The 24,428-nt window shown below is 50.8% G+C and overlaps 2 protein-coding genes across 7 annotated transcripts in view; both read right to left on the reverse strand.

Moving 5' to 3' along the window:
- The window catches only part of NADK (NAD kinase), a 32,819-nt gene extending 15,945 nt beyond the window's left edge, over window positions 1-16,874 (reverse strand). Inside the window, exons 1-2 of one of the 4 annotated variants that reach the window (XM_023257945.2) lie at window positions 15,586-15,646; window positions 4,324-4,383 (exon numbers count right to left, since the gene is read on the reverse strand). Coding sequence is in view for 1 of the 4 variants with exons in the window: in XM_023257943.2 (XP_023113711.2) it covers window positions 16,757-16,839 (83 nt within the window). In the remaining 3 variants the exon portion in view is untranslated. Of the gene's footprint in view, window positions 1-4,323; window positions 4,384-15,585; window positions 15,722-16,756 lie in introns of those variants that run through there. The other 3 variants (XM_023257943.2, XM_023257944.2, XM_045034936.1) reach the window with 3 other exon arrangements.
- A 3,491-nt stretch (window positions 16,875-20,365) lies between these two features.
- Window positions 20,366-24,428, reverse strand: part of GNB1 (G protein subunit beta 1) — an 89,270-nt gene continuing 85,207 nt past the window's right edge. For all 3 annotated transcript variants that reach the window (XM_023257953.2, XM_023257952.2, XM_019836005.3), the window contains 2 exons: window positions 22,333-22,448; window positions 20,366-22,088 (listed from right to left, as the gene is read on the reverse strand). In XM_023257953.2, the coding sequence (XP_023113721.1) occupies window positions 22,342-22,448 (107 nt within the window). In that variant the 3' untranslated portion in view covers window positions 20,366-22,088; window positions 22,333-22,341. The remainder of the gene's footprint in view (window positions 22,089-22,332; window positions 22,449-24,428) is intronic.

The following is a 24,428-nucleotide window of genomic DNA, read 5'->3' on the forward strand; positions in this document are numbered from 1 at the left end:
AACCATACTTCTGTGTACTAGCAACAAACAATAAGAAATCTAAATTTAAAAACACCGTTTACGATAGCATTGAAATACAAGATATGGAGGGATATGATCGACAAAAAAGGTACAAAACCTAATTTGAGTTCTAGGTCATGAGATGTAACATACAGCAAGGAGACTTTTAGCTAATAATAAGAGCGGACGTTTGAACGTTGCTAAGAGAAAAGAGCTTACGAGCTGCCATCATAAGGAAACAATCTGGAACTCCGTGTGGTGAGGGATGCTAACTAGACTCGCTGTAGTGGTCACTGCGCCACATACAGATACCGAATCGTTACGTTGTACACCTGAAACTAGTTGGTTACATGCCACTTACACCTCGATAACAGTAAAAGGTGCAAACCCTGTGCGCTGAAAATTACAAAACGCTGCTGACAGAAGTGAAGGAAGCACGTAACTGGAGAGACGCGCCCTGTTCCCAGACTGGAGAAGTTGAAGGTCTCCCCAAACCGGTACATAGACTCTTCTCAATTCCCACACACAAAAACCCAGCAGACTTTTCCAAAGAAAATGGCAAACTGATTCCGAAACTCAAATGCAAATGTGGAGGACCTGGGATAACGAGAAGACTGGAAAAGCACACCACCCGACTTCGCGGTCGGTACCGTAACCAGACCGCGTGGTACCGACACAGACACAGACTGAAGGAACAGAAGAGGGTCCACAATGACGCCCTCACACGGATACAATCAATGGATTTTCTTTTCTCTTTTCAAAAATGTGCTTACTTATTTGTAATCAAGTGATCTCTACACCCGACACGGGGCTGCAGCTCACCACCTTGAGGTCAAGAGTCGCCTGCTCCACTGGCTGAACCACAATCGATGGATGTTCGACAGAAGGGTCGAGGTGATTCGACGGAGAGATCGTTTCTTCAAATAGTTCTAGAAAAACTTGGTAGCCACGTCTAAGAGAATAACGTTAAGTTCTTTCCTCACACTACATACAGGCGTAAGTCATTTCACAGGACTTGGCTTTATCGTGCTTTGCACACACCGCGTTTCTTACGAGCTGAGGGTCTGCGGTGACCCCGTGGCGAGCAAGTCTCCCGGCACCACTTTCCACCAGCACTGGCTTACCTCGTGTCTCTGAGCCACATTTTGGTAATTCTCGCATGTTTCAAACCTTTTCTCTATTACCGTACTTGTCATGGTGCTCAGTGATCTCTGAGATTACAATTAGAAGTCTCTTGGGGCACCGCGACCCTGCGCCCACCTAAGACAGCAAACTGGAGAGGTAAGTGGTATGCGTGTCCTGAAAGCTCCACTGCCTGGCTGGCTCCCCGTCTCTCCCCCTCTCCTCAGGCCTCCCTGCCCTGAGACACAACAATGTTGTCAATGGGCCAATCAATAACCCCACAATCACCTCTAGGTGTCCAAGTGAAAGAAGCCAAACGTCTGTTTGTTTTAAGTAGGCTCCGCCCAGAGTGGGGCCTGAACTCACAACTCTGAGATCAAGGGTCACTTTAAATCGAAGCTGGAAATGACCAAGCTCGTGAGAAGGCACATCGAAAACCGAGACAGGCTGACAGCTAGGCCTCTGGCCCCAAACAGTGGAGCCGTGGCCACAAAGGAAGAGATCCCCGAAGGGCATTAAAAGCGCGCTCCAGTGAACGAACACACAGAGACGAGAAAGCAAAACGGCCTTTTTGCAGCCCAAACCAGCCACAACACACCCTCAAACCGCAGTCCGATCCACAGCAAGGCCCCGACTCTCCTCAAGTCTGTGGGGGCTGAGGGAGGCAAGGAAGCTGCAGAGGGTGAGCTGGGAGGCAGCGGGGGTTGGTTCATGAGGGTTGAGGAGAGAAGCTGCCTCCCTCACGTGAGCCTGCAGGTGAAGGGCGGCAGGTGCCACTGCAGAAGCTGGGGCGAGTTCTCCAGATCGGGCTGAGGTCATTAATCGGGCTGCTGTGCCAAGCTACAAACTGTCGATGTCGGTGCAGCAGCCTTATTTAGGAGATGCCACCGAGGACTGTCATAGGTGGAGAGGAGAAGTCAGTGCCTGGCTTCAAAGCTTCAAAGGACAGGCTGACTCTCTCACCAGTGTAACACAGCTGGTGACTTTTGGTTGAAGTCAATGCTCAGTGGCCATGGAGAAAATCCTTGGGCCCTAAAGAATTATGCTAAATCTACCCTGCCTCCACTCTAGAAAAGAAACAACAAAGCCGGATGACAGTCATCTGCTTACAACATGGTTGACTACATATGTTAAGCCCACTGTCGAGATCTACTGTTCAGGAAAAAAAAGACTCCTTTCAAAATATTACTGCTGACAGGGGCGCCTGGGTGGCTCGGTCGGTTAAGCATCTGACTTTGGCTGAGGTCATGATCTCGCTCGCGGTTCACGGGTTCGAGCCCCACATCGGGCTCTGTGCTGACAGCTCGGAGCCTGGAGCCTGCTTTGGATTCTGTGTCTCCTTCTCTCTCGTGCTCTGTGTGTGATTAAAAAAAATAATTAAAAAAAAAATTACTGCTGAGAGTGCACCTGCTCACCCCAGAGCTTTGAGGGAGACGTACAGCAAGGTTAAGGGTGTTTCCATGCCTGCTAACACCACAGCCATCCTGCAGCCCCTGGATTAAGGCATAATTTCAACTTTCAAGCCTTATTATTACAGAAACGCATTTCACAAGGCTCTAGCTGCCGCGGATAGTGATTCCTCTAACGGATGTGGGCAAAGTCAACTGAAAACTTTCTGGAAAGGGTTCACCAGTTCACCATCCCACATGCCATTAACACTTGTGATTCATGGGAAGAGGACAAAATACCAACACGAATGGGAGTTTGGAAGGAGTGGACTCCCGTACTCATGGAGGACTTTCAGGGGGTCCAGCCATCAGGGGAGGAAGGATGCAAGTGTGTAGAAGCAGCAGGGGCACTACGATTGGAAGCGTGGTCTAAAGAGGTGACTGCATCGCTGTGGTCTTGGGATAAAGCCTGAATGGATGAGGATCTGTTTCTTACGAACGAGCAAAGAAAGTGACTTCTTGAGCTGGAATCTACTCCTGTTGGAGACGCCATGAAGACTGTTGAAGTGAAAAAGGATTGAGAATATGACGTACACTTGGGGCACCTGGGTGGCCCAGTCGGTTAAATGTCTGACTCGGGCTCAGGTCATGATCTCACGGCTCGTGGGTCCAAGCCTCGCACTGAGCCCTCTGCTGTCAACGCGGAGCCCCTTTTGGATCCTTGTCTCTCTCTTTCTCTGCCCCCTCCCCTGCTCACTCGCACATGTGCTCTCTCCCTCTCAAAAATAAATAAACATTAAAAATAGAATATGACGTACACTTCGTTGATAAAGCAGCAGGAGGGTGAGAGGGGATGGGCTCCAATTTTAAAAGTTGTTCTGTGGGTAAAATGCTATCAAACAGCAACACGTACTGCAGAGAAATCATCCTTGAAAGGAAAAGTTAATCAGTGCAGCAAAGCTGATTGTTGTCTTATTTTAAGAAATCGCCACGGCCACGCCAGCCTTCGGCACCCGCCACAGCGCCCAGTCAGCAGCTGTCCCTTGAGCTCACATGATGGTTAGCATTTTTACCAATATCTATTTTTATTTAAAAATATTTTTTTAACCTTTATTTATTTTTGAGAGAGAGAAAGAGACAGACAAACAGAGTGTGAGCAGGGGACGAGCAGCGAGAGAGGGAGACACAGAATCCCAAGCAGGCTCCAGGCTGACAGCACAGAGCCTGATGCGGGTCTCGAACCCATGAACCGTGAGTTCATGACCTGAGCTGAAGTCGGACGCTTAACCAAGTGAGCCATTCAGGCGCCCCAAATTTATTTTTACTTTACAAGATTTCATTTTTAAGTAATCTCTACACCCGCCATGAGGCTGGAACTCACGACCCTGAGATCAAGAGTCGCTCCATCGACTGAGCCAACCAGGTGCCTCAGCAAGAAAAGTATTTTTATTTAAAAAAAAAAAATTTTTTTTTCAACGTTTATTTATTTTTTGGGACAGAGAGACAGAGCGAGACAGAGCATGAACGGGGGAGGGGCAGAGAGAGGGAGACACAGAATCGGAAACAGGCTCCAGGCTCTGAGCCATCAGCCCAGAGCCCGACGCGGGGCTCGAACTCCCGGACCGCGAGATCGTGACCTGGCTGAAGTCGGACGCTTCACCGACTGTGCCACCCAGGCGCCCCAAGAAAAGTATTTTTTAAAGTGAAGTGTGTACATTGTTTTTTTTAGACACTTCACACTTCAGAAACTACAACACACTATCAACATAAATTTTATGTGCACTGGGAAACCAAAAAGATTCATTTGACTCACTTGATTGCAGGATTTGCTTTACTGCAGTGGACCCCAGCCCGCAGTATCTCCGAAGCGTGCCTGGACAAAGATTAACGCAACATGGATTATGCACCTAAACGTAAGAATCAAAACTACAAAACTTTTACACTGAAGAAAATCTTAGTGGCCCTGGATCTGGCAAAAAGTTCCTTAAATCAAGGATCACAAAGTATCAAAGAAAAAGACCTGACAAATTCATTACAATTAAAATCTTTTACCCTTTTTAAAATAACTGTTCAGAAAATGAAAATAGAAGCTACAGGCTGCTACACAGATATGTTACAAAAGCCTCGCATCCAGAATGCATAAAGGATTATAAAAACCTAAAGAAAATGGGCAAAAGATCCCAACTTTGGGCAAGCCCCCCAAATTAGACGTATCAACTGGGAAGAAGCACACGAAAGGATGCCCGAGGGCATCAGCCATCGGAAACGCGAGTTCGAGCCACAGTAGGAGAGCACGTGACGCTGCTGGACCGGCTGAGGAAGCGAGAGGGCAGACTGACCACGGCAAGTGTTGACGCAGCTGCGGAGGAACTGGAGGCCGCCCACACCGCTGCCGGGAACGGAGTCGCTACATCCGCCACAGGCTCCTGCCTCTCCGCTCCTGGGCGTCGCCAAGAGAAACGAAAGCGCGGGTCCACACAAAGACGTGTGGGGCCCTACTTGCGATGCCCCGAAGCTGGAAACAAGCCGCCACTGAGCTCTTGGCTCAAATGCCACTCTCTCAAGACTTCCATATTCCCCCACGCTCATCTCCTGGTCTCTGCGGTTGCCACTACCTGCCCTCACATTACTCTCTCATTTGTGGCCTGTCTTCCCTCCCCGTCTGATGATGGAAGCTACAGAAATCCTATTTTACTGAGGGTTCTAAGGGCCTGAAAAGGGCCTCACCGAATTCGCATGGCTGTTACCAGCCAAGCAGGCTACACGTTGAAGGCCAGAGCTCAGGGGACAGGCTGGTCTGGGCACAGAGGTCTGGGTTCCGTCAGCACCTGGTGAGCGCTTACAACCACGGAACTGGATGGGCTCCCGGGCGGTGGGCGGGCAGGAGACCCAAGAGCGGCAAGGGTTTCAGGATGCAGAGCTGGGGGGTGGCACCGAGTGCCGGGAGGTGAGGACAGAAAGGCCACGCAGGACCCAAAAAGGTGCCAGGAGATGCTGGTAAGAGATACAAGATGGCAGAGTTTGGCTCAGTATGTGGAAAAAAACCACATGCATGTGTTTACCTCCTTATTACATTAAGAACTGTCTGAAGGGGGCCCTTGGGGGGCTCAGTCAGTTGGGCGTCCGACTTCAGCTGAGGTCGTGATCTCATCGCCGGTGAGTTCACGCCCTGCATCAGGCTCTGGGCTGACAGCTCAGAGCCTGGAGTCTGTTTCGGATTCTGTGTCTCCCTCTCTCTCTGCCCCTCCCCTGCTCACACTCTGTCTCTCTCTCTCTCTCTCAAAAATAAACAAAGAGGGGCGCCTGGGTGGCGCAGTCGGTTGGGCGTCCGACTTCAGCCAGGTCACGATCTCGCGGTCCGTGAGTTCGAGCCCCGCGTCGGGCTCTGGGCTGATGGCTCAGAGCCTGGAGCCTGTTTCCGATTCTGTGTCTCCCTCTCTCTCCACCCCTCCCCCGTTCATGCTCTGTCTCTCTCTGTCCCAAAAATAAATAAACGTTGAAAAAAAAATTAAAAAAAAAAAATAAACAAAGATTGGGGCGCCTGGATGGCGCAGTCGGTTGGGCGTCTGACTTCAGCCAGGTCACAATCTCGCGGTCTGTGAGTTCAAGCCCCGCGTCGGGCTCTGGGCTGATGGCTCAGAGCCTGGAGCCTGTTTCCGATTCTGTGTCTCCCTCTCTCTCTGCCCCTCGCCTGTTCATGCTCTGTCTCTCTCTGTCCCAAAAATGGATAAACGTTGAAGAAAAAAAAAAAAAATAAATAAATAAAGATTAAGAAAAAATTTAAAAATCCATTTTGACCATCCCATTTAACCAAGGAGGTAAAATATCTGTACTCTGAAAACTATAAAACACTGATGAAAGAAATCAAAGATGACACAAATAGAAAGATATACCATGCTCATGGAAGAATATTGTTAAAATGTTCATACTACCCGCAGCAATCTACAGATTTAATGCACTCCCTATCAAAATACTAATAGTATTTTTCGGAGAACTAGAACAAATAATCCTAAAATTTATATGGAACCACTAAAGACCTGCCACAGCCAAAGTAATCTTGAGAAGAACAAAGCTGGAGGCATCACAATCTGAGACTTCAAACTACACTACAAAGCTACAGTGATCAAAACAATATGGTACTGGCACGTAAACAGATACACAGACCAATGGAACAGGATAGAGAGCCCAGAAATAAACCCACACCTATACTGTCAATTGATCTATGACAAAGGAAGCAAGAATATACAATGGGGAAAAGACAGCCTTTTCAATAAATAGTGTTGGTAGAACTGGACAGCTACATGCGAAAGAATGAAACTGGACCACTTTCTTAAATCATACACAAAAATAAACTCAAAATTCATTAAAGACCTAAATGTGAGAACTGAAACCAAAAAAAAAAAAAAAAAAAAAACCAACAACAAAAAACAAACAAACAAACAAACAAAAAACTCCTAAAAGAAAACACTGACAGTAATCTCTTGGACATCACCCTTAGCAACATATTTATGTCTCCTGAGGCAAGGGAAACAAAAGCTAAAATAAACCACTGAGTCTATACCAAAGGAAAAAGCTTTTTCACAGCAAAGGACATCATCAACAGAACAAAAAGGCAACTAGTGAATGAAAGGAGATATCTGTAACTGATATATCTGATAAGGAATTAATATCCATAATATATAAAGAACTTATACAACTCAACAGAAAAAAAAAACACTCTGATTAAAACATGGACAGAGGACTTGAATGGACATTTTTCCAAAGACCTACTGATGGCCAACGGACACATGAAAAGGCGCTCAACATCACTAATCATCAGGGAAATAGAAATCAAAACCACAATGAGGCATTACCTTATGCCTGTAAGAATGGCTAGAGTCAAAAAGACAAGAAAACAACTGTTGGCGACAACGTGAAGAAAAGGAAAATCTTGTGCACTGTTGGGAGGAATGTAAATTGGTGCAGCCACCACGGAAAAGAGAATGGAGGTGCCTCAAAAAATTAAAAACAGAAATATCATATGGCCCACGAATTCCATTCCTGGGTATTTACCCAAGAAAGCACTCGTTTGAAAGGATATCTGCCCCCCTATGTGTACGCAGCACTACTTACAATAGCCAAGATATGGGAGCAGCCCAAGTGTCCGTCCACAGGACAATGAATGACGAAGATGTGGAACATATGAGAGTATTATTCATAAAAAAGGATCAGATCTTGGGGTGCCTGATTGGTTGGGTCGGTAGGGCGTGTGACTCTTGATCTCTGGTTCATGAGTTCAAGCCCTACGCTGGGTGTAGAGCTTACTTAAAAAATGAACAAAATAAAAAAATTTTTTTTTTACATTTATTTATTTTTGAGAGACAGAGCGTGAGTAAGGGAGAGGCAGAGACAGAGAGAGACAGAATCAGAAGCAGGCTCCAGGATCCCAGCTGTCAGCACAGAGCCCGACGCGGGGCTCGAACCCACGAACTGTGAGATCGTGACCTGAGCGAAGTCGGACGCTTAACCGACTGAGCCACCCAGGCACCCCAAAAATGAACAAAATAAAATAAATGCTTAAAAAAACAACAAAGGATCAGACCTTGCCATTTGTGACAACATGGATGCAGCTAGAGTATTTAGCTAAGTGAAATAAGTCAGAGAAAGACAAATACCATATACTCTTCCTTAAGGTGGAATCTAAACAAAACAAATGAACAGAAAACACTTTCACGTATGGAGGACAAACTGGTGGTTGCTATGTGGCAAGTGGGTGTGGGGATGGATGGAATAGGTAAAGGGGATTAAGAGGTACAAACTTCCAGTGATCAAGTAAACAAGTCAGGGATGAAGAAGTACAGCATGGGAAATAAAGTCAGTAATTCTGCAATAACGTTGTACAGCGACAGACGGAGACTGCCTCTACCATAGTGAACACTGAGTAACGTACAGACGTTGTTGAATCGGTGTTGTACGTCTGAAATTAATAGAACATTGTGCGTCAGCGACGATGAGAGAGAAACTCTCCACGGGCCTCGCATACAAGGGGCTCCACTTTAGATTTCTAAGTCAGCATGACTGTACGTAAACTTCGTTCGAACCCAAGGCCTGGTTATGGCTCCCGTGCACACTGTGCCTGTGCCTCGTGAGAGAGCAGCCTGAAGGAAAACCATCTTGCCCTGGAGACATCGAGCAAAGCTCCTGGCCCTGAATTCCTTCACGATACCACTCGGGACGCTGGCCTATGTGCTGATCTCTCATCTTTTGAGCTTTTACGAGATGTAAAACGTATATAACTCTGCGAAAACAATTTGTGCACTGGAGTGCTTTCTTCCCTGTGAAGACGTGGAAGCTCAGATACCCGGGCTCAGATAACTCTCGCTGGGGAGCCTGGGGGCTCAGTCTGTTAAGTGTCCGACTTCCACTCGGGTCAAGGTCTCATGGTTCGCGGGTTCGAGCCCCGCGTCGGGCTCTGTGCTGACAGCTCGGAGCCTGGAGCCTGCTTCGGATCCTGTGTCTCCTTCTCTCTCTACCCCTCCCCTGCTCACACTCTGTCTTTCTCAAAAATAAATAAACATTAAAAAAAATTTTAAAACAAAATTAACATTTTTTACTAATAAAACCTCAGCAAAGGAGGGGAAAAAAAATCCATCATGAGCTGTTACCAAGAGGCAGCCTCATCCCGCCACCCTGATGGGGAAAACAAACCGCTGCTCTCCTCTAATGTACAAAATCAGGGCAGGGGCGCCCGAAATGCCCCATAAGGTGTGGGACCCAGAACCACCTGCGGTGAAGAAAGGGCAAAAGAAGCAGTTAAAGGAACCTACTAGGCAACTTGTAATGAGTCGTAAGCTTTGAAAGGAAATTATTACCATTGTGGGAACAAACGATGTCTGCGAAAAAAAGGACGGGTTGACAAATGACACCGAAGCCGGCTGTGACACAGACAAGGGTGAACACGGTAAAATACGTCTCACCGCCAGTTCAGGAGGAGGGAAGCGTCTAGATAAGGCCGAGCCAGGCCCCGTGCGCCTGTGCCTCCCTCGAGCTGCCCGGAAACGAAGCAGCAGAAGCAGGAACGGTTGCAGGAATGTGGACGACAGTCACCCGAAACCGGGACGACCGACGGACACCAGGAGCACATCCAGGGGAACCAGGGCCCTTGGCCAGGCCCAGTGCCCACCCTGGCAGACCCCGGCCGGGGGCTCAGGTGCCATCGCCTGACTCCCCCTCACAATGAGCCGCACAGGGAGCGTCTAGGACACTGCAGTCCAGGGTCACACGGCTCGGACGGGGCAGAGCTGGCATCCGGGCCCATACTCCTAAGCCCCTGCTGACAACCACAGCGCCTACAGAACAGGAGCCAACACGGCAGGGGGGCCTACAAGAGGGGCCCAGGGTCCTAGAGGAGAGAGGATCCTGCAGACCCAGCTCCTGGTCAGCGCCCCTGACGTCCTTTCTAAACGACCCTGGAGAGCACACTTCGGTTTCCAGGAACACATGAGGTAAGTGGGCGGCTGCAGGGAATGGGTCCAAAACTCTGCTCAAACACGTATCGAAGAGCACGCTTGGGGACACTGCAGCAGGCTGCAAGGAGCTGACGGCCGTGGGTAAGGAAGGAACGCCTTAAAAAGCCCCACTGAGAGAAGTTCAGGAAACAATAATGCAAATGCTCCCCACGGGGCTCTGCAGCTACGGTCACCAGGGGGACACACATGGTCCCCAGTGTCACGCGTCCTTACGCTGACCCTGCACTGCGAGCTGGGCAAGGAAGGCCATAATCCTAGGACGTGGAAAACTATCGCTCCAGGGAGGCACCTAGTAAGCTTACTATGGCCCTGAGAAGATAAATAAATTAACCCCTACAATGCTGACATTTTCGAAAGGCTTATAGTGAATTTTATAATCACCGGATTTTTACATATTTTGTTTGCCACCATGGGTACCATATTCAAAGGAACAAATCATTCTGGGTTATTCTCATTTAAATGGCAGAGGGGAATGTCAGGTCTGTAATCAATGCTGAAAGTTTAATTTATAAGTTTTATTAGTTGAGAAGTCAAGGGACACCTGGGTGGCTCAGTCGGTTAAGCGTCTGACTTAGGCTCAGCTCACGATCTTGCAGCTTGAGCCCCACACTGGGCTCGCTGCTGTCAGTGTACAGCCTGCTTTGGATCCTCTGTCCCTCTCTGCCACTGTCCCGCTTGTGCTCTGTCAAAAATAAACGTTAAAAAAAAAAGCCAAATAAACAAGGAATTGAAGCAAGTAGTAGTAAGGGCTCCTTCCCAAGCACCGAGACCCGCTGGGAAGGGATGATCCATCAATCATGACCAAGGTCGTTGTCCAGCATGCGGTGCATGGCCTTCCAAGCTGCTTCCACCACGTCAAAATCACTTCCCACCAGCTCCTCAGATGTCCGTGGGACAAGTGCCGACTACAGTCCCCTCTACAGCCAAATGTGCAGATCGTGCTATCTCAGCTCCCACTTGCAGCTCTAGAATTCTACGACACTGAGTCTTAGGGCAACACTTTGTACCCAACAAACGCTGTCCGCCTTAAACTTACATGGTGACATATGTCAATTACTTCTCAATAAAGCTGGGGAAACAAAAGTGAACCTCAACCTGAACTTCACACCTTAAACAAAAATTAACTGAAAACAAATAAAAATGGACTGTATCGAGTGTAAGACACAAACTATAAAGCTTTCATTAGAAAATGTAGGAGAGGGACACCTGGCTGCCTCAGTCAGTGGAGCACATGACTCTTGGTCTCAGAGTTGTGAGTTCAAGCCCCATGTTGGGTGGAGAGATACTTAAAAAATAAAACCTCAAAAAAAAAGAAAAAAAGGGGACGCCTGGGTGGCTCAGTCGGTTGAGCGTCCCACTTCAGCTCAGGTCATGATCTCACAATCTGTGAGTTCGAGCCCTGCATCAGGCTCTGTGCTGACAGCTCGGAGCCTGGAGCCCGCTTCAGATTCAGTGTCTCCCTCTCTCTGCCCCTCCCCTGCTCATGCCTTGTCTCTGTCTCAAAAATAAAAACATTAAAAAAAATTTTAATAAAAAAAAAAAAAAGAGGGGCACCTGGTGGCTCAGTTGGTTAAGTGTCTGACTCTTGAGCTCAGCTCAGGTCTTGATGTCAGGGTCATGAGTTCAAGCCCTGAGTCGGGCTCTGTCCTGGGTGTGAAGCCTATTAAAAAAGGGATGGAAGGAAGGAGGGAGGGAGGGAGGGAAGGAAGGAAAGAGGGAAGACGGGAAGGAGGAAAAGAAACACAGGAGGAAGTTTTTAGAACCTAGGACTAGAGAGAATTTGTTATACATGATATAAAAAGCAGTCCATAAAAGGTAAAAAAACAACAACAAAAAAACCCAATACATTGGACTTAATTAAAATGAGAAGCTTGCTCTGTGGAAGACCCTATTAAAAGAATAAAAACAACAAGCTGCAGACCGGGAGAAAATATCTGGAAACCAGATATCCAACAAAGGTTTTCTATCTAGAATATGTAAAGAGATCTCAAAATGCCACAGTAAAAAACCCAGGATTCCAATTAGAAAATGGGCAAAAAAGATTAAACAGAGGATGCGCACGCAGTAACCAAGACGTGAAAGACCCACACCGTCAGCTGCTCCGAAATGCAAATTCAAAGGACCGTGTCCCTACACACCTGCCAGGTCGGCCAGGACAACCAAAGGCCAGACTGTAGAGAAACCAGCACTCACGCACTGCAGTGGGAACGTGGAAGGTATAGTCTGGAAGCCTGGCAGTTTCTCATAAAATCTTAAAAACAAAACCATACAAGCCAGCAACTGCAAGTTGGTGTTTATCATCTGTCCACAGCCACTTTGCAGGCCACAGCCAAAGACTGCAACCGGCCGCCCCCACGTCTTCCTGCTAGTTAATTAAACAAACTGCCAACCATCCATCCACACGGTAAAACACAAGCAGGGACAGGCTATTAATGCCTGCAACAGTTCGGATGGACCTCGGGGGCATTATGCCGAGTCAATCGGTGACACACTGAATGGTCCCATACACATTCTCAAGATAACGAAACCACAGAGGAGGGGGAGAGTGGAGGGTGCCGGGAATGTGAGCGCGGCAGGGGGCAGCAGGGGATCCCTCAGTGACAAAGAGTTCCGAGTCTCGACTGTGGTTGTAGGTACACCTGTGTATAAATGGGGTAAAAGTGCAGAGAGTTATACACACATAAAACACTGGTAAAATCTGAATTAGGAGTGTAGTATAGCTAACGTTATTTTTCCAATGCCAATTTCCTAGTTTTCGTATTACTGTACTACAGGTATGTTAAATGAAGCTGGAGAAGGTTACAAGGGTCTCTCTGTACTACTTTCACAACTTCCTGTGAATCTATAATTACTTCAGAACGAACATTTAATAATAAAAAAAAAAAAACAATCAAAATCACAAAAGACAAATGTATTGCAAAATCATCTATTTTGGGGGTGCCTGGGTGACTCGGTTGAGTGTCTGACTCTTGATTTTGGCTCAGACTGTGACCCAGGGTCGTGGGATCAAGTCTAAGTCCTCTGTCAGGCTCTGAGAGCAGTGTGAAGCCTGCCTGGGATTCTCTCTCTCCCTCTCTCCCTCCGTGTGTGTGTGTGTGTGTGTGTGTGTGTGTGTGTGTGTGTGTGTGTGTCTCTCTCTCTCTCTCTCTCTCTCTCTCTCTCTCTCTCTCTCTCTCCCCCCGGCTCATCGTCTCTAAAATAAATAAAATTTAAAAAAATATTACTCATTGTCTAAAGCTATTAATATTTACTTGCAAAGACTAATTTGATGATTGAGCAATAAACTAATTTACATAGTAATATTAAATATTAAAACCAACTTTTAAGATTTAAGTATTTTTCGACAATTATAAATCAGGACTCTCATTTAATTCAGGTTGGTTTGGTTTTAACTGTTTTAAAAGGATGAAATCCTGGGGCGCCTGGGTAGCTCAGTCAGTTAAGCCTCTTCGGCTCAGGTCATGATCTCACAGTTTGTGGGTTCGAGCCCTGCGTCAGGCTCTGGGCTGACAGCTCAGAGCCTGGAGCCTGGAGCCTGATTCGGATTCTGTGTCTTCCTCTCTCTGCCCCTCCCCTGCTAGTACTCTCTCTCAAAATTAAATAAACATTAAAAAAAAAAAGGATGAAATTCTAATTCCTTCCAAGTTCATTCAAGTTCCTGACAACACGAATCTAATTTTATTTAATTATTTTTTAAGTTTTATTTTTATTTAAGTAATCTCTACATCCAATGTGGGGCTTGAACTCACAACCCCAAGATCAAGAGTTACATTTTCTCCCAACTGAGCCAGCCAGGTGCTCCAGCATGAATCTAATTTTAACAAACTTCGGCGGCATGTGGGTGGCTGTCAGTTAAGCCTCTGACTTCGGCTCTGGTCATGATCTCGCATCAGGCTCTGCGCTGACAGCTCAGGGCCTGGAGCCTGCTTCAGATTCTGTGTCTCCTCTCTGCCCCTCCCCCGCTCACGCGCTCTCAAAAATCAATAAACATTAAAAAAGAATTTTAAAAAAAGCAACTTCGGCATTGAGACGTTTTATTAGAAAAGTATTCACAGAACCCACACATGGTGGAGAGGGGACACACCGAGATGCCTGAGGCAACCAGGACACAAGTCCCACACACGCCCACAGACGCACACGACCCACATGATGTCCAGTGTGAGCTCTCCATCCGTATTTGTGGAAATACTGAATGGAAAAGGAAAGAGTATATGGTGGCAGAAACAGGCCCATCCTCACTGGATGACACTGAGTTGGACGATAAGTACCTATTAAATTGCCCCTCCCTTCTCCCCCCATACAGAATGCCCCAGGCTGGCAAGGATGTTGTAACACTGGGCATTTGCTCTGGCAGCAGACCGTCCAAGAAAGACTTTTTGGAAAGTTCTCTGGGAACATGAACCAAGAGCCTAACGTGAAACCCCATAAACTGAACAGGATTCGAGACCCGAAAGGGGCTTTTATAGACAGGCGGCTGCACCCGCCCGTCAACAGGTGTAATAGGATGGCAGTGACCCTGCTGGAGGCAGCCCTGCAGGTCTAAGTGCACTGTCCCTGCACATTCCCTCCCCTGGGAGCTGGGCCTGCTTCCTGAAGCTCCCTCTGGCTGTTGTAACATCCATGCTTTGAGAAAAGTGGTGATTTGGGTAATAAAGATGTGGGGCCATCAACTCCCATAATAAAACACCCGCCTCTTCACTCTGCAGGTTAAACCGACCTTTTCTCAGGTGGTAAACTCAATAAAATCAACTGTTTCCCCTTTTACTTATCAGCCACCTCCACTGCCCAAGGAAGGACTGACTGCTGCTGGGCCAGCGTCTGGGAGAACCCTCTACCATCACGGGTTTTGTGCCGGCAACACAGACCTGCCGGCAAGTTAAAAACAAAAACAAAAATCCCAGACCCATCAGGAGGGCTCACCTCCAAGCGGAGCCACTGGGCTAGGCACTGCACTGGCACCTGTCCCTGTCCTCAAGTCACCAGGTGGCGGGGGCAAAGGTCCCAGTGAAGAAAGGCCCGGGGTGTGCAAGGCCCAGGGACGGGGAGGTGCGGGGGGCAAGCGGAATTGGGGGAACGAGTCCTTGAATGGCGTCATCCGGAAAGATGGGAAAGCAAGTCACTTGGTTAAAGCCAGGGCGTATTCCCAAAACGAATGAGGAAGTCTTCCACGTGAGACAGTTGCGCCCCAAGACGGGAAAGGAAAAGTAACCTGTTACTCAGAACCAAAGGCATCCGTTTGCTTGGAGCGACCCCGGCCCGAGACGCCCGCGGGTTCCAGCCGCCGCGGGTCACCGGTGGGTGTCCGGCACCGAGTGCGGGGCGCTTTCCGGTGACCCCGACCTGCCGGCGAGGGCCGACCCGCCAGGCTGCCCGCCAAGGGGCCGACTCAGGAGGCAGTCGTCGCGGGCCAAGTCGGGGGTCGCGCCCTCAGGCCCACACCCCGTCGGCCGGCGGGATCGCGCCCCCAACACCTCCCCCCGCCGGTCCCCAGCCTCCGGGCGGCCCCGCGACCACGGGCGGCGGCGACCGCGGGCGGAGGGCAGGGCCGAGCGGCCGCGCGCACTCACCGTTCGCTGCCCCGGGCGCCTGCGGGGCCGTCCCCTCTCCGGGCCGAGCCCGCGGGCCCCGCCGCCCCGCCGCCGCTCGCCGTCGCTAGCCGGCCCCCGGCGCCGCGGCCTCCCCCCGCCCCATGGCCGCCCCCCGCCCCACGGCCGCCGGGACCGCGGCGCCGGCCCGCCGAGCAGCAATACAGCCAGTGCGCACGCGTGCGCGCCCGCGCCGCGCATGCGCCACGCGCCGCGCATGCGCCCTTCCCGCGCCACGCCCCCGCGCACGTGGTTCGGCCGGCAAGGACTTGGGTCTGGGATGGGAAAGGCGGGGCTGTGGTCGGGGCCTGGGGTCGGGGCCTGGGGTCGGGGGGCCTGGGATCTGGGGTGGGCCTTCGGCCGCCGCGACCCCGACGGCGGCCTCCGGGAGGAAGAACCTTGGATCTCGGTCACCCCGCCGCTTCGGATACTCGTCCGTCAGTCCGCTGGGCTGGCACCCCCTGCCCCTGCACCTGCCCCCTGGCTGTCCCAGCTCCCCACCACCGCGGTTAGGGTGGGCTGGCCTCGGCCCCGCGAGTGGTGACAGCACCCGCCTAGGATTCCGTAACTGACAGGGTATGAATCTGCGGAGAAGGAACATGTTTGGGGAACCAAAACTCGTTGTGAGCAGCTGCGGCAGCACGGGCCCCTCCCTGCCAGGACAGCTGGAAGGGGGCGGCCTGGGCCGGCTACCAGGGGCCTCGTCCACCCCAAGCAGCCTGGCAGGGACTTGCACACCACTTGGACTGCAGGGGCTCTAGGCTTGGGTTGTCAGAGGGGCCACTGTATGGTGACTTGCTAGCACTGTCCTCCCCTCCCCTCTTTCCCACCACCACTGCAGGACCCAGACAGGAGGGAGGAAGGGGACCAAGGCCACAGTGCCCACTTTGTACCTTCGCTGCAGGCCTTCCCCAATCCACCCAGGAGTCAAGTATCCCAATAGTGTGCCAGGCTCCTGGGACACATCTATGAATAAGCTGATGCGGGTCACTGTAGAGGAACCCCGGGCAGTGCACTGTTGGGTGCTTGGTAATCTGCCTGGGCTCCCAAGTGCCCACCATTATTCGTTGTGTACACTCAGGTGTCCCACACCTCGTATAGACTGGAGTACTCTGCAAACCGCCTGACTTCCAGGTTTCCACAACCCCCATACCTGCTGTTGTCAGTCTTCTCTGGCGGGGTCTCTTGGCCCTGTGTCCAGAGACTTGAAACACAGAGGGGCACAAGACAGGACATGTCTCCCTGCTGTCTTGGGGCCACTGGGCAGCGGGGTCACCAAGAGTGAGTGGAAAGGGGGCCAAGGATGGCAGGAATTTGGGGTGATTTCTCAAGCTCTGTAACTTCCTTTTCTGGTTGTTTTGGAAACCCCACCACTTCCCTAAAGTGACCACCAGCCACACCCACAGGAGAAGCCTTTTGAGCTGCACATCTGGGATATGGTCATTAACATAATAATACTAATGCTTGACCCAGCTCTTACTATGTTCCAGGCATTGGGCTAGGCCTCCCAGGAACCTTCTAGATCAGGAAGAGTCTATAGAGAAGGCACCAAGGCAGAAGAGCCAGCCTTATGGCTAGCCGAGTTCACACAGCAGGGCCCTTCCTGTGTGTCCCTCTCTAAAGGGAACTTGTGTCAGTGTTTACAATAATGGAAAGCCTCTGTCCACCCCGACCTCAGAGGGTGCTTCCCCATTTCAGAGATGAAAAAACAGGGGCTGTGGCTTCCTTCACCTGACCCGGATTGTGCAAAATTTCCCAGTAGGCCTGGGTCCCACTCTGCCCCATCAAACACTGGTCAGTAGTAATGGAACCCCCCACCAGGCCCCCCCAAGTCTGGCCAGTAGTAATGGAAGCCGATGCTGGGAGGGGTGGGGTGCTTTAAGGCATCCGGAAGGTTCCTAGAGGCCGTTTGGCTTGGGCTGAGTCCAAAGGCGGAGTAGGAATAAGCCAGGCTTGGTGGGGAGAGGGAAGGGCCAGCACCAAGGACAATGGCTGGTGTGAGGATGGGGGTGGGGGGTGGGTGGATGCTAGGCAGGCTAGTTTGGGCTGGGCTGAGGAAGAGGGTTCTGCCTCAGAGGGTCTCAAGGGTAACCTTTCCCAACGCTCGTATTTGTTTCTTTGTATTTTCTTAAATGTGACTTGTGATTCCTGTTTTATTTAAGCCTCAGACCCCTAAAACCTAGATGTATCCTCTTCGGAGGGTTGAATGATGGGGGATATCAGGGTGGGTGGGTTAGGTGGTGGAAGAAGGAAGCCTGGGCCATGGAGGGTAGAGCCGGATAGGCTGCCTGCCTAGAGCTGGACTCATTCAGACAGGGTGGGGGGTCCTGGATTTTAAGTGCAGTCTCAAGAGCAGCTCTCAGGTGAAGCGGGTACTCCTTGGAGTCCTGCCCCCAGCTCACATGGAAGTTGGCCTCAACTGTGCTTGACGGGTGAGAGGATGAACAGAGATTGCCCAGCACCCAAAAGGGGAAGTGGCCAGGAGCCTGGGTGACAGGGGCGGCAGGGAAGGACCAAGGCTCCCTGTGGAGGTGGGTGTCTTGGGCTATTCAGAAGTCATCTTGTCCATACCCCCAGCCCCAGGCCTCTAGCCAGAGCGCACAGGGCAAGTCCAGCCCCTCCTTACCTATTCCTCTCCAGGGGCCAGTGTCCGGAATTGCCAACTTGGCTCCCTCCTGGTGGGAGTGGTTTTGGGTGACCGAGTGTGGAAAGAAGCCCTTCTTCCTGCAGGCCTGCTAGGTGCCAGGCACACCGTCCAGCAGGGGACAAGATCTTGGAGTAGACCGTGAACTTCTCACCAGGGTGGTTAGCAAAGGGACAGCCCCCCCACCCCCACCAGCTAGGAGGAGCTACAGAGGGGCAGAGGCAGTGGCAGCTTGCAGTGGGTGGGGTCTGGCATCTGCACAAAGGGGCTTGATGAATTCCCACAAGGCCTCTAGGAAACAGGTGCTTTTGTTGTCTGCGGTTTTCACTCAGGGAATCTGGGGCACCGGCCGAGTAACCCGCAGCGAGGACATGAGGGGCAGAGTGTGGCCCTAGCTCCGGGAAGGCTTTGACTGGACTCCAGGAGTGGGGAGCTGGGGGAGACAGCGCTAGGAAGAGGAGGGCCCCTGCCTAGACAGCACACCCCTCAGGGCAGCCCACGGGGCTGGTGGGGCCACGTTGAGGATCAGGCACTGTGGGGGGTGGCAGAAGCCCCCAGTATCCATCTGGGGCACAACACTGAGTGGGCATGGTGGGGACAGAACCCTAGAAGTCACCGAGAGGCCCCAGCTCAGTCCAGCCTCCCAAGGGCTCTGTGTGGAGCTTGGACAGCACACTTGCAACAGGTGCCCACAAGGGCAGGGCCATGACTAGGACAGGAGGGGTGGAAGTCTCAGGGGAGACTGGAGGAAGGGGAGGGAGCACGGCCAGCACCCTGGAAGGGGACGCATGGCAAAGAGCGAGAAGTCACTTTCCGAGGGCTGTCCAGGCAGCAGAGGTTAAGTGCTAAAGGGTCCTGCTCAGTCCGTGCAAGCTTGAGTTTTGTGCCTGAAGGTTGAAAATGAACACAGTCCACCCTGGCTGTGCGCAGGTGTCCCTTCACTTCTGCACAGCGAGATGGCCACTTTCTAGATGCCTCTACTGGTACCTGTTTCCAGTGGCTGCTTTGCTGAGAAAGTGGGACAGTGATCTCAGAGCCAGCAGAGAGCTAGCTGCACCATGCAGGGGCAGGTCAGGGAGCAGGGGACATGCCGGGTGCCAGGCTGGGGCACTGAAGGACAGAGGGAACACGTGGGCATCTGTGGGCTACCAGTCCTTGCTGAGGTTCCATTGTACCCCATCCCAGGGTGTACCTCCGTGCAGGATAACTACCTGCTTTCTGCTCCCGGGAGAACCTCCCTCCCAAGGACTCCAGTCATCAGCCCCAGGAGCACCTCAGATGCTCCCTGGCATTTTGTAAGACAGCCGGCAGGGTCTTTCAGGGAGCAGTGGGGGAGGAGGTGGAAGCCAGGCAAACCTAGCATTCAGGCTGCCAGTCCCTGGGGAGACGGCACCCCTGGTCGTGGCAGAAACGCACGGGAGAAATGCACCCGCTCCTCCTGCTGCTCTGTCTTGCTGGTAATTGGAGAAGAGAGCCTCAGGCGGGAGTACTTCCCACGGAGAGCAGTCTTCACTTATTTATGAAAAAGTACCAGCATTTAACCCAAGAAAACTACCGAGTCACCTTTTATAACCTTGTAGAATGAGGAAGGGACGGGGCCCTGGTGGAGGTCCTTCAGGGGTATGCCCATTCCGAGTGGTTTCTCACACTCTGGGGGAGATATTCAGTTTTTCTTACGAGATGCCGCTCTTTTTATCCAGATGGAGATAAAAACCTCAGTCAGAAGGAAAGCATGTGTCTGGAGTAACGTCCTAGATCTTACAGAGGGAGGAGGAGGTAAGGGCCTCAGGCCCCGAAGATGAGAGACACTGGCAGGACGGCGCCTGGGGACGCTCCTCGCGCGCTGGGCAGTGGCCTGAGAGGTGGGGGAAGGGCGGCTGGGCCCCGACGGCGGCAGCACTGCTGGGGCGCTGCTACTGCGTGGGGCCGGCCGAGGACCCGACCCTCCTTTCAGGGACTCTTGGTGATGGGGACAAAAGGCATGGCAGAAAAGCAGGCAGCCATGCCACTGCCCACACGACCACATCCAGCCGACGTCACCGAGTAGGGCGGCCAGGGGAAGACGGCTGTGTCACGAGCCCAAACAGCCTGGCAAATAAGCAGCCACACCCAAGTCCCTCATGTCAAACCGCTTTATTACATCTTAAATAACAGTACAGTTTAATATAGTATCTATCTCGCATCCAGCCTCCTTGCAATACACTGACTTTAAAATTAAATACAGTGAGGGCACGGGGTGCAGAGAGCTCCTACAGAGGTGTGGATGGGAGGGAAGGAGGGCTCGTGTTTCTTCTCCCTGCCAGCCCCTGGCCTACTGCACGGCACAGCGCAGTTCTGTACAGGATGCTGCGGAAACAGGACGGAGAGAAGCCCCCGCTGCTGCTGTGGAGCGGGCTCGGGTGCAGGGAGGCAGCCCACGGCGCCGCTGTCCCCCGGCCTCCAGCGGGACCGGGGAGGCGTGGGTGTTATACGACGACCCGCCTCAGATGCAGAAGGCTGGTCCCACGGCAGAGACAGGCCAAGAGGAGTTGGCAGAGGAAGGCCGGGTCTCTACCCCCTGCTCCCCCCGCCCCCGAGTCCAACGGCAATCCTTTGCAACAGGGTTTTTTTTTTTTTTTTTTTTTAAAAGAAAGAAAGCAAACAGTGACTCATCCTGCCACCCAAGCGCGAGGGGCTGCTCGCTGTACTGCTTCCGGTGCACAGAATGGCAGCAAGAAGTGGACAGAGCCGCGATGGTTACAACTTGAAAGAGGTTATTTCTTAAAAGAAAAAGAACATCTAAGGACTGAGTCCTGGATGCACTTTTGAGCATTTCTACAGCATGCGATTCTAAGAGTAAACCCACCCAATATGGCAAACGATCAAATTTTTTAAAATTTAACTTAGAAAGTTTGAGATCATTATTTTCAAAACATTGATTTGTACATGGTTTCATACACAAATAATTGACTGACTATCCAAGCACGGGACGGGCGCCTCTCTCGAAAACAGAGGTTCCTGACGGCTGGGGGCGGGGCACAGGGTAGGGTTAGGCTATTATCATGGACTTCCTTCCCTCCAACTTCACAAGGAAACCCGCTGTGAGATTAAGAACTGAACCGAGAAGGCAGGGAGGATGGGCGGGGAGGAACAGGTGCCTAACTGGAGTAGACTTCATCACGCGTTCAAGACCATCCACGGCGTGTGCTTGCTTCCTTTCCTGATTAGCGTCTGTCTTCCTTTCTAGGCCGTGTTTGTGCGTAACAATTACGTGACACAGGACAAAAAATAAAAAACTGAGGGACTCAGTTTACATCATTAACAATTTCAGAGAGGCTGCACCAGACCCTCTTCCTCTGTTGAACTACTGAACGTAAAGGAATATATTTTAAGAAGGAAATATGAATGTTTGCAAAATCCTGTTACAAACACAACCTGAAATTTAGAACCAGTTACGAGATAAAATCCTCCACTTGTTTTGCGTGAACAGCACAAAATAGGGTCACTGACCTGAAATTCAAATGAACTAGTGAAAAGGTGTGTCTGTCTCACAATTACACTCAAGTTTACCTTCTGGTTAACATGTTTATTATGGTATTTCCTTTTAAATTCATTCCAGACAAAAAAGAACAAAGACGATGGTCCCGGAAGGAATGCACAATTTTGTCTCAGTTTACAGCACAGAGGTTCTCTTAATGGGAATTGTGCTCTTGGTTTCAGCAATAAGTGAAGGAAAAGGCCTTGCCCTTTTGAAGTTCTGAGGGGGTGCAGGGCGTCCACGTTAGTAGGGGTGGAGAGGAAATGCTATCACTGTAACGCTTCAAGGTTGGAATGGTCTTCCAGTCGCCACGACGTCCACCTGCTGTTTTAAACAGAGTTTAAAGCAATATAAACAGAGAACACCCACACCCACTGCTCCTGCTCTCCCCACCGTCACGCCCGTCTGCCCTAAGGACACGTCACCTCAGGTGGATGTAACGCTCACCTGAGCACAGTTCCAGATCAGCTCTACATCGAATTAATCTAGCAACTGTGACATCCTATGTGCCGTGTGAAATACATACACAGACGTGCACGCAGGGAGGGCACCTTGGCTGCTGCATTACCTGTCGACGTTAGTTCCAGATCTTGAGGAAGCTGTCCCAGGACCCTGTCGCCACGGCCATCCCATCGTCAGTCACCCCCAGGCAGCTGACGCGGTTGTCATGCCCGGCCAAGACACCTGAGAGCAGATGACAGCCCAGTCACTCCAGGACCCAGAGGTGCCCCACCTGGGGGCGACGCGGCGATGCTATGCAGGACTGGCTGGCAGGGCCACCCGCGGAAGCATACCCAGAACGCCAAGGCCCCTCCTCTGCAATGTCCCAATGGCAGGGAAGGACACCGGGAGGCAGAGAAACCACGCTGGTCCAAGGTGAGTGCAGCTGACTATACTCTCTTAAAAACAACATGGACACACCTACAGCCACAGGGAAGTGTTCACACACAACAAAGACGCACTGGAGCCCCCGGTAAGAAGTCTGATTTAAGACAGCCGTGATGACAAGGAACATACACAATAAAAAGGTACAGACACACACAGTGAATAACTTAGGACCTTTGGCACCAACTCCTGAATGTATTCACTGTGGTAAGAAGCTTAAATAAAAAATGAAATATAGGGGGACCTGGGTGGCTCAGTCAGTTGAGCGTCCAACTCTCGATTTCAGCTCAGGTCACGATCTCATCACGTTTGTGAGATTCAGCCCCAGGTCAGGCTGTGCGCTGAGCATGGAGCCTGCTTGAGATTCTCTCTCTGCCCCTCCCCACCCCCTCTCAAAATAAATAAATAAATATAATAAAAACAGAAAGAAAGAAAGAAAGAAAGAAAGAAAGAAAGAAAGAAAGAAAGAAAGAAAGAAAGAAAGAAAGAAAGAAAGAAAGAAAGAAAAAAAGAAAAGAAATCTAAATCATAATAAAAAAAAGCCAACCATTCCAATCTCAGGGCAATTAGAACCCAAGAGTGTAAGCCTGTGGGCTGTTCATCTGCTTGTAACCCCTGGAGCCTAGCACAGGGCACAAAACAGAGAGCTGGACACTGAGGCAAGAGGGGCCAATGGGATGTCACACAGTGACTCCATGCTGACCCCACAGTGAGACAAGCCTCCTGTTGACATTCAGTCACCTGTGCTTAGATAATCATCAGCCAGGGGCACCTGGGTGGCTCAGTTAACCCTCCAACTTAGGTTCAGGTCATGATCTCACAGTTTGGGCGTTCGAGCCCCGCGTCGGGCTCTGTGCTGACAGCTCGGAGCCTGGAGCCTGCTTCCGATTCTATGTCCCCCTCTCTCTGCCCCTCCCCCACTCGTGCTCTGTCTCTCTTTCTCTCTCAAACATTTAAAAAAAAAAATCAGAAAAAAAAAGGTAATTATCATCCAGAACATTCCACGTCTGATCGGAAGAATCTGATGGCTAATTTCAGAGAATCCGTGTCCATTTCCTATACTCCTTAGTGTCACAGCTGAGTAAAGAGACAGACTCAGCTGGATGGAACAGTGTCCTCTGCTGTGGCAGCAGGACCAGAAAACTGTTGGGGCAGTGGGAGCAAGAGGTATGCAAGAGGGAGTGGGGGGCAGGAGGGGAATTCAGCCCAGGGTGGGTAAAGATCCATCAGAAAGTGGGACGTCAAGGTAAGACCCCCCCAAGAAGACCCCAAGTCATGCTCCCTTCTTCCCCCTGCCAAGATTAACTGGGTTGAAAGATTCTGAAAATGTCAATTCAATTCAGCTGCCTGACTGTCCACGTTTAATACAGGATGTTTCTCACCTTTTGTACAATTTGTGTTTTATTTTCTAATTTTTTTTTAAGATTTTATTTTTAGGTAATCTTTACACCCAACATGGGGCTTGAACTCACAACCGCAAGATCAAGAGGCACACACTCTACTGACTGAGCCAGTCAGGCAACCCTGTACAACTTGTGTTTTAATGCCCTTTACAGCCACACACTTGCCTTTGATGTGTGAACTTGAGACTTTAGACCTGCCCAAGCCTGTGCCCCATAGATGACACGGTTCCACCACGTACAGCCGGTGGAGAGAGAAAGCAAGGTGAGGGCCTTGAAGACCCAGCAGCTGTCCGCCCACCGTGGTGGTCTCCGTGCACCCCACACAGTGCGTGTAAGGAGATCTGGTGCCAGGGAAGCCAACGTGCTGGAGACCCTG

The sequence above is a fragment of the Felis catus genome, chromosome C1, assembly GCF_018350175.1.
Source record: "Felis catus isolate Fca126 chromosome C1, F.catus_Fca126_mat1.0, whole genome shotgun sequence".
Lineage (NCBI taxonomy): Eukaryota > Metazoa > Chordata > Mammalia > Carnivora > Felidae > Felis > Felis catus.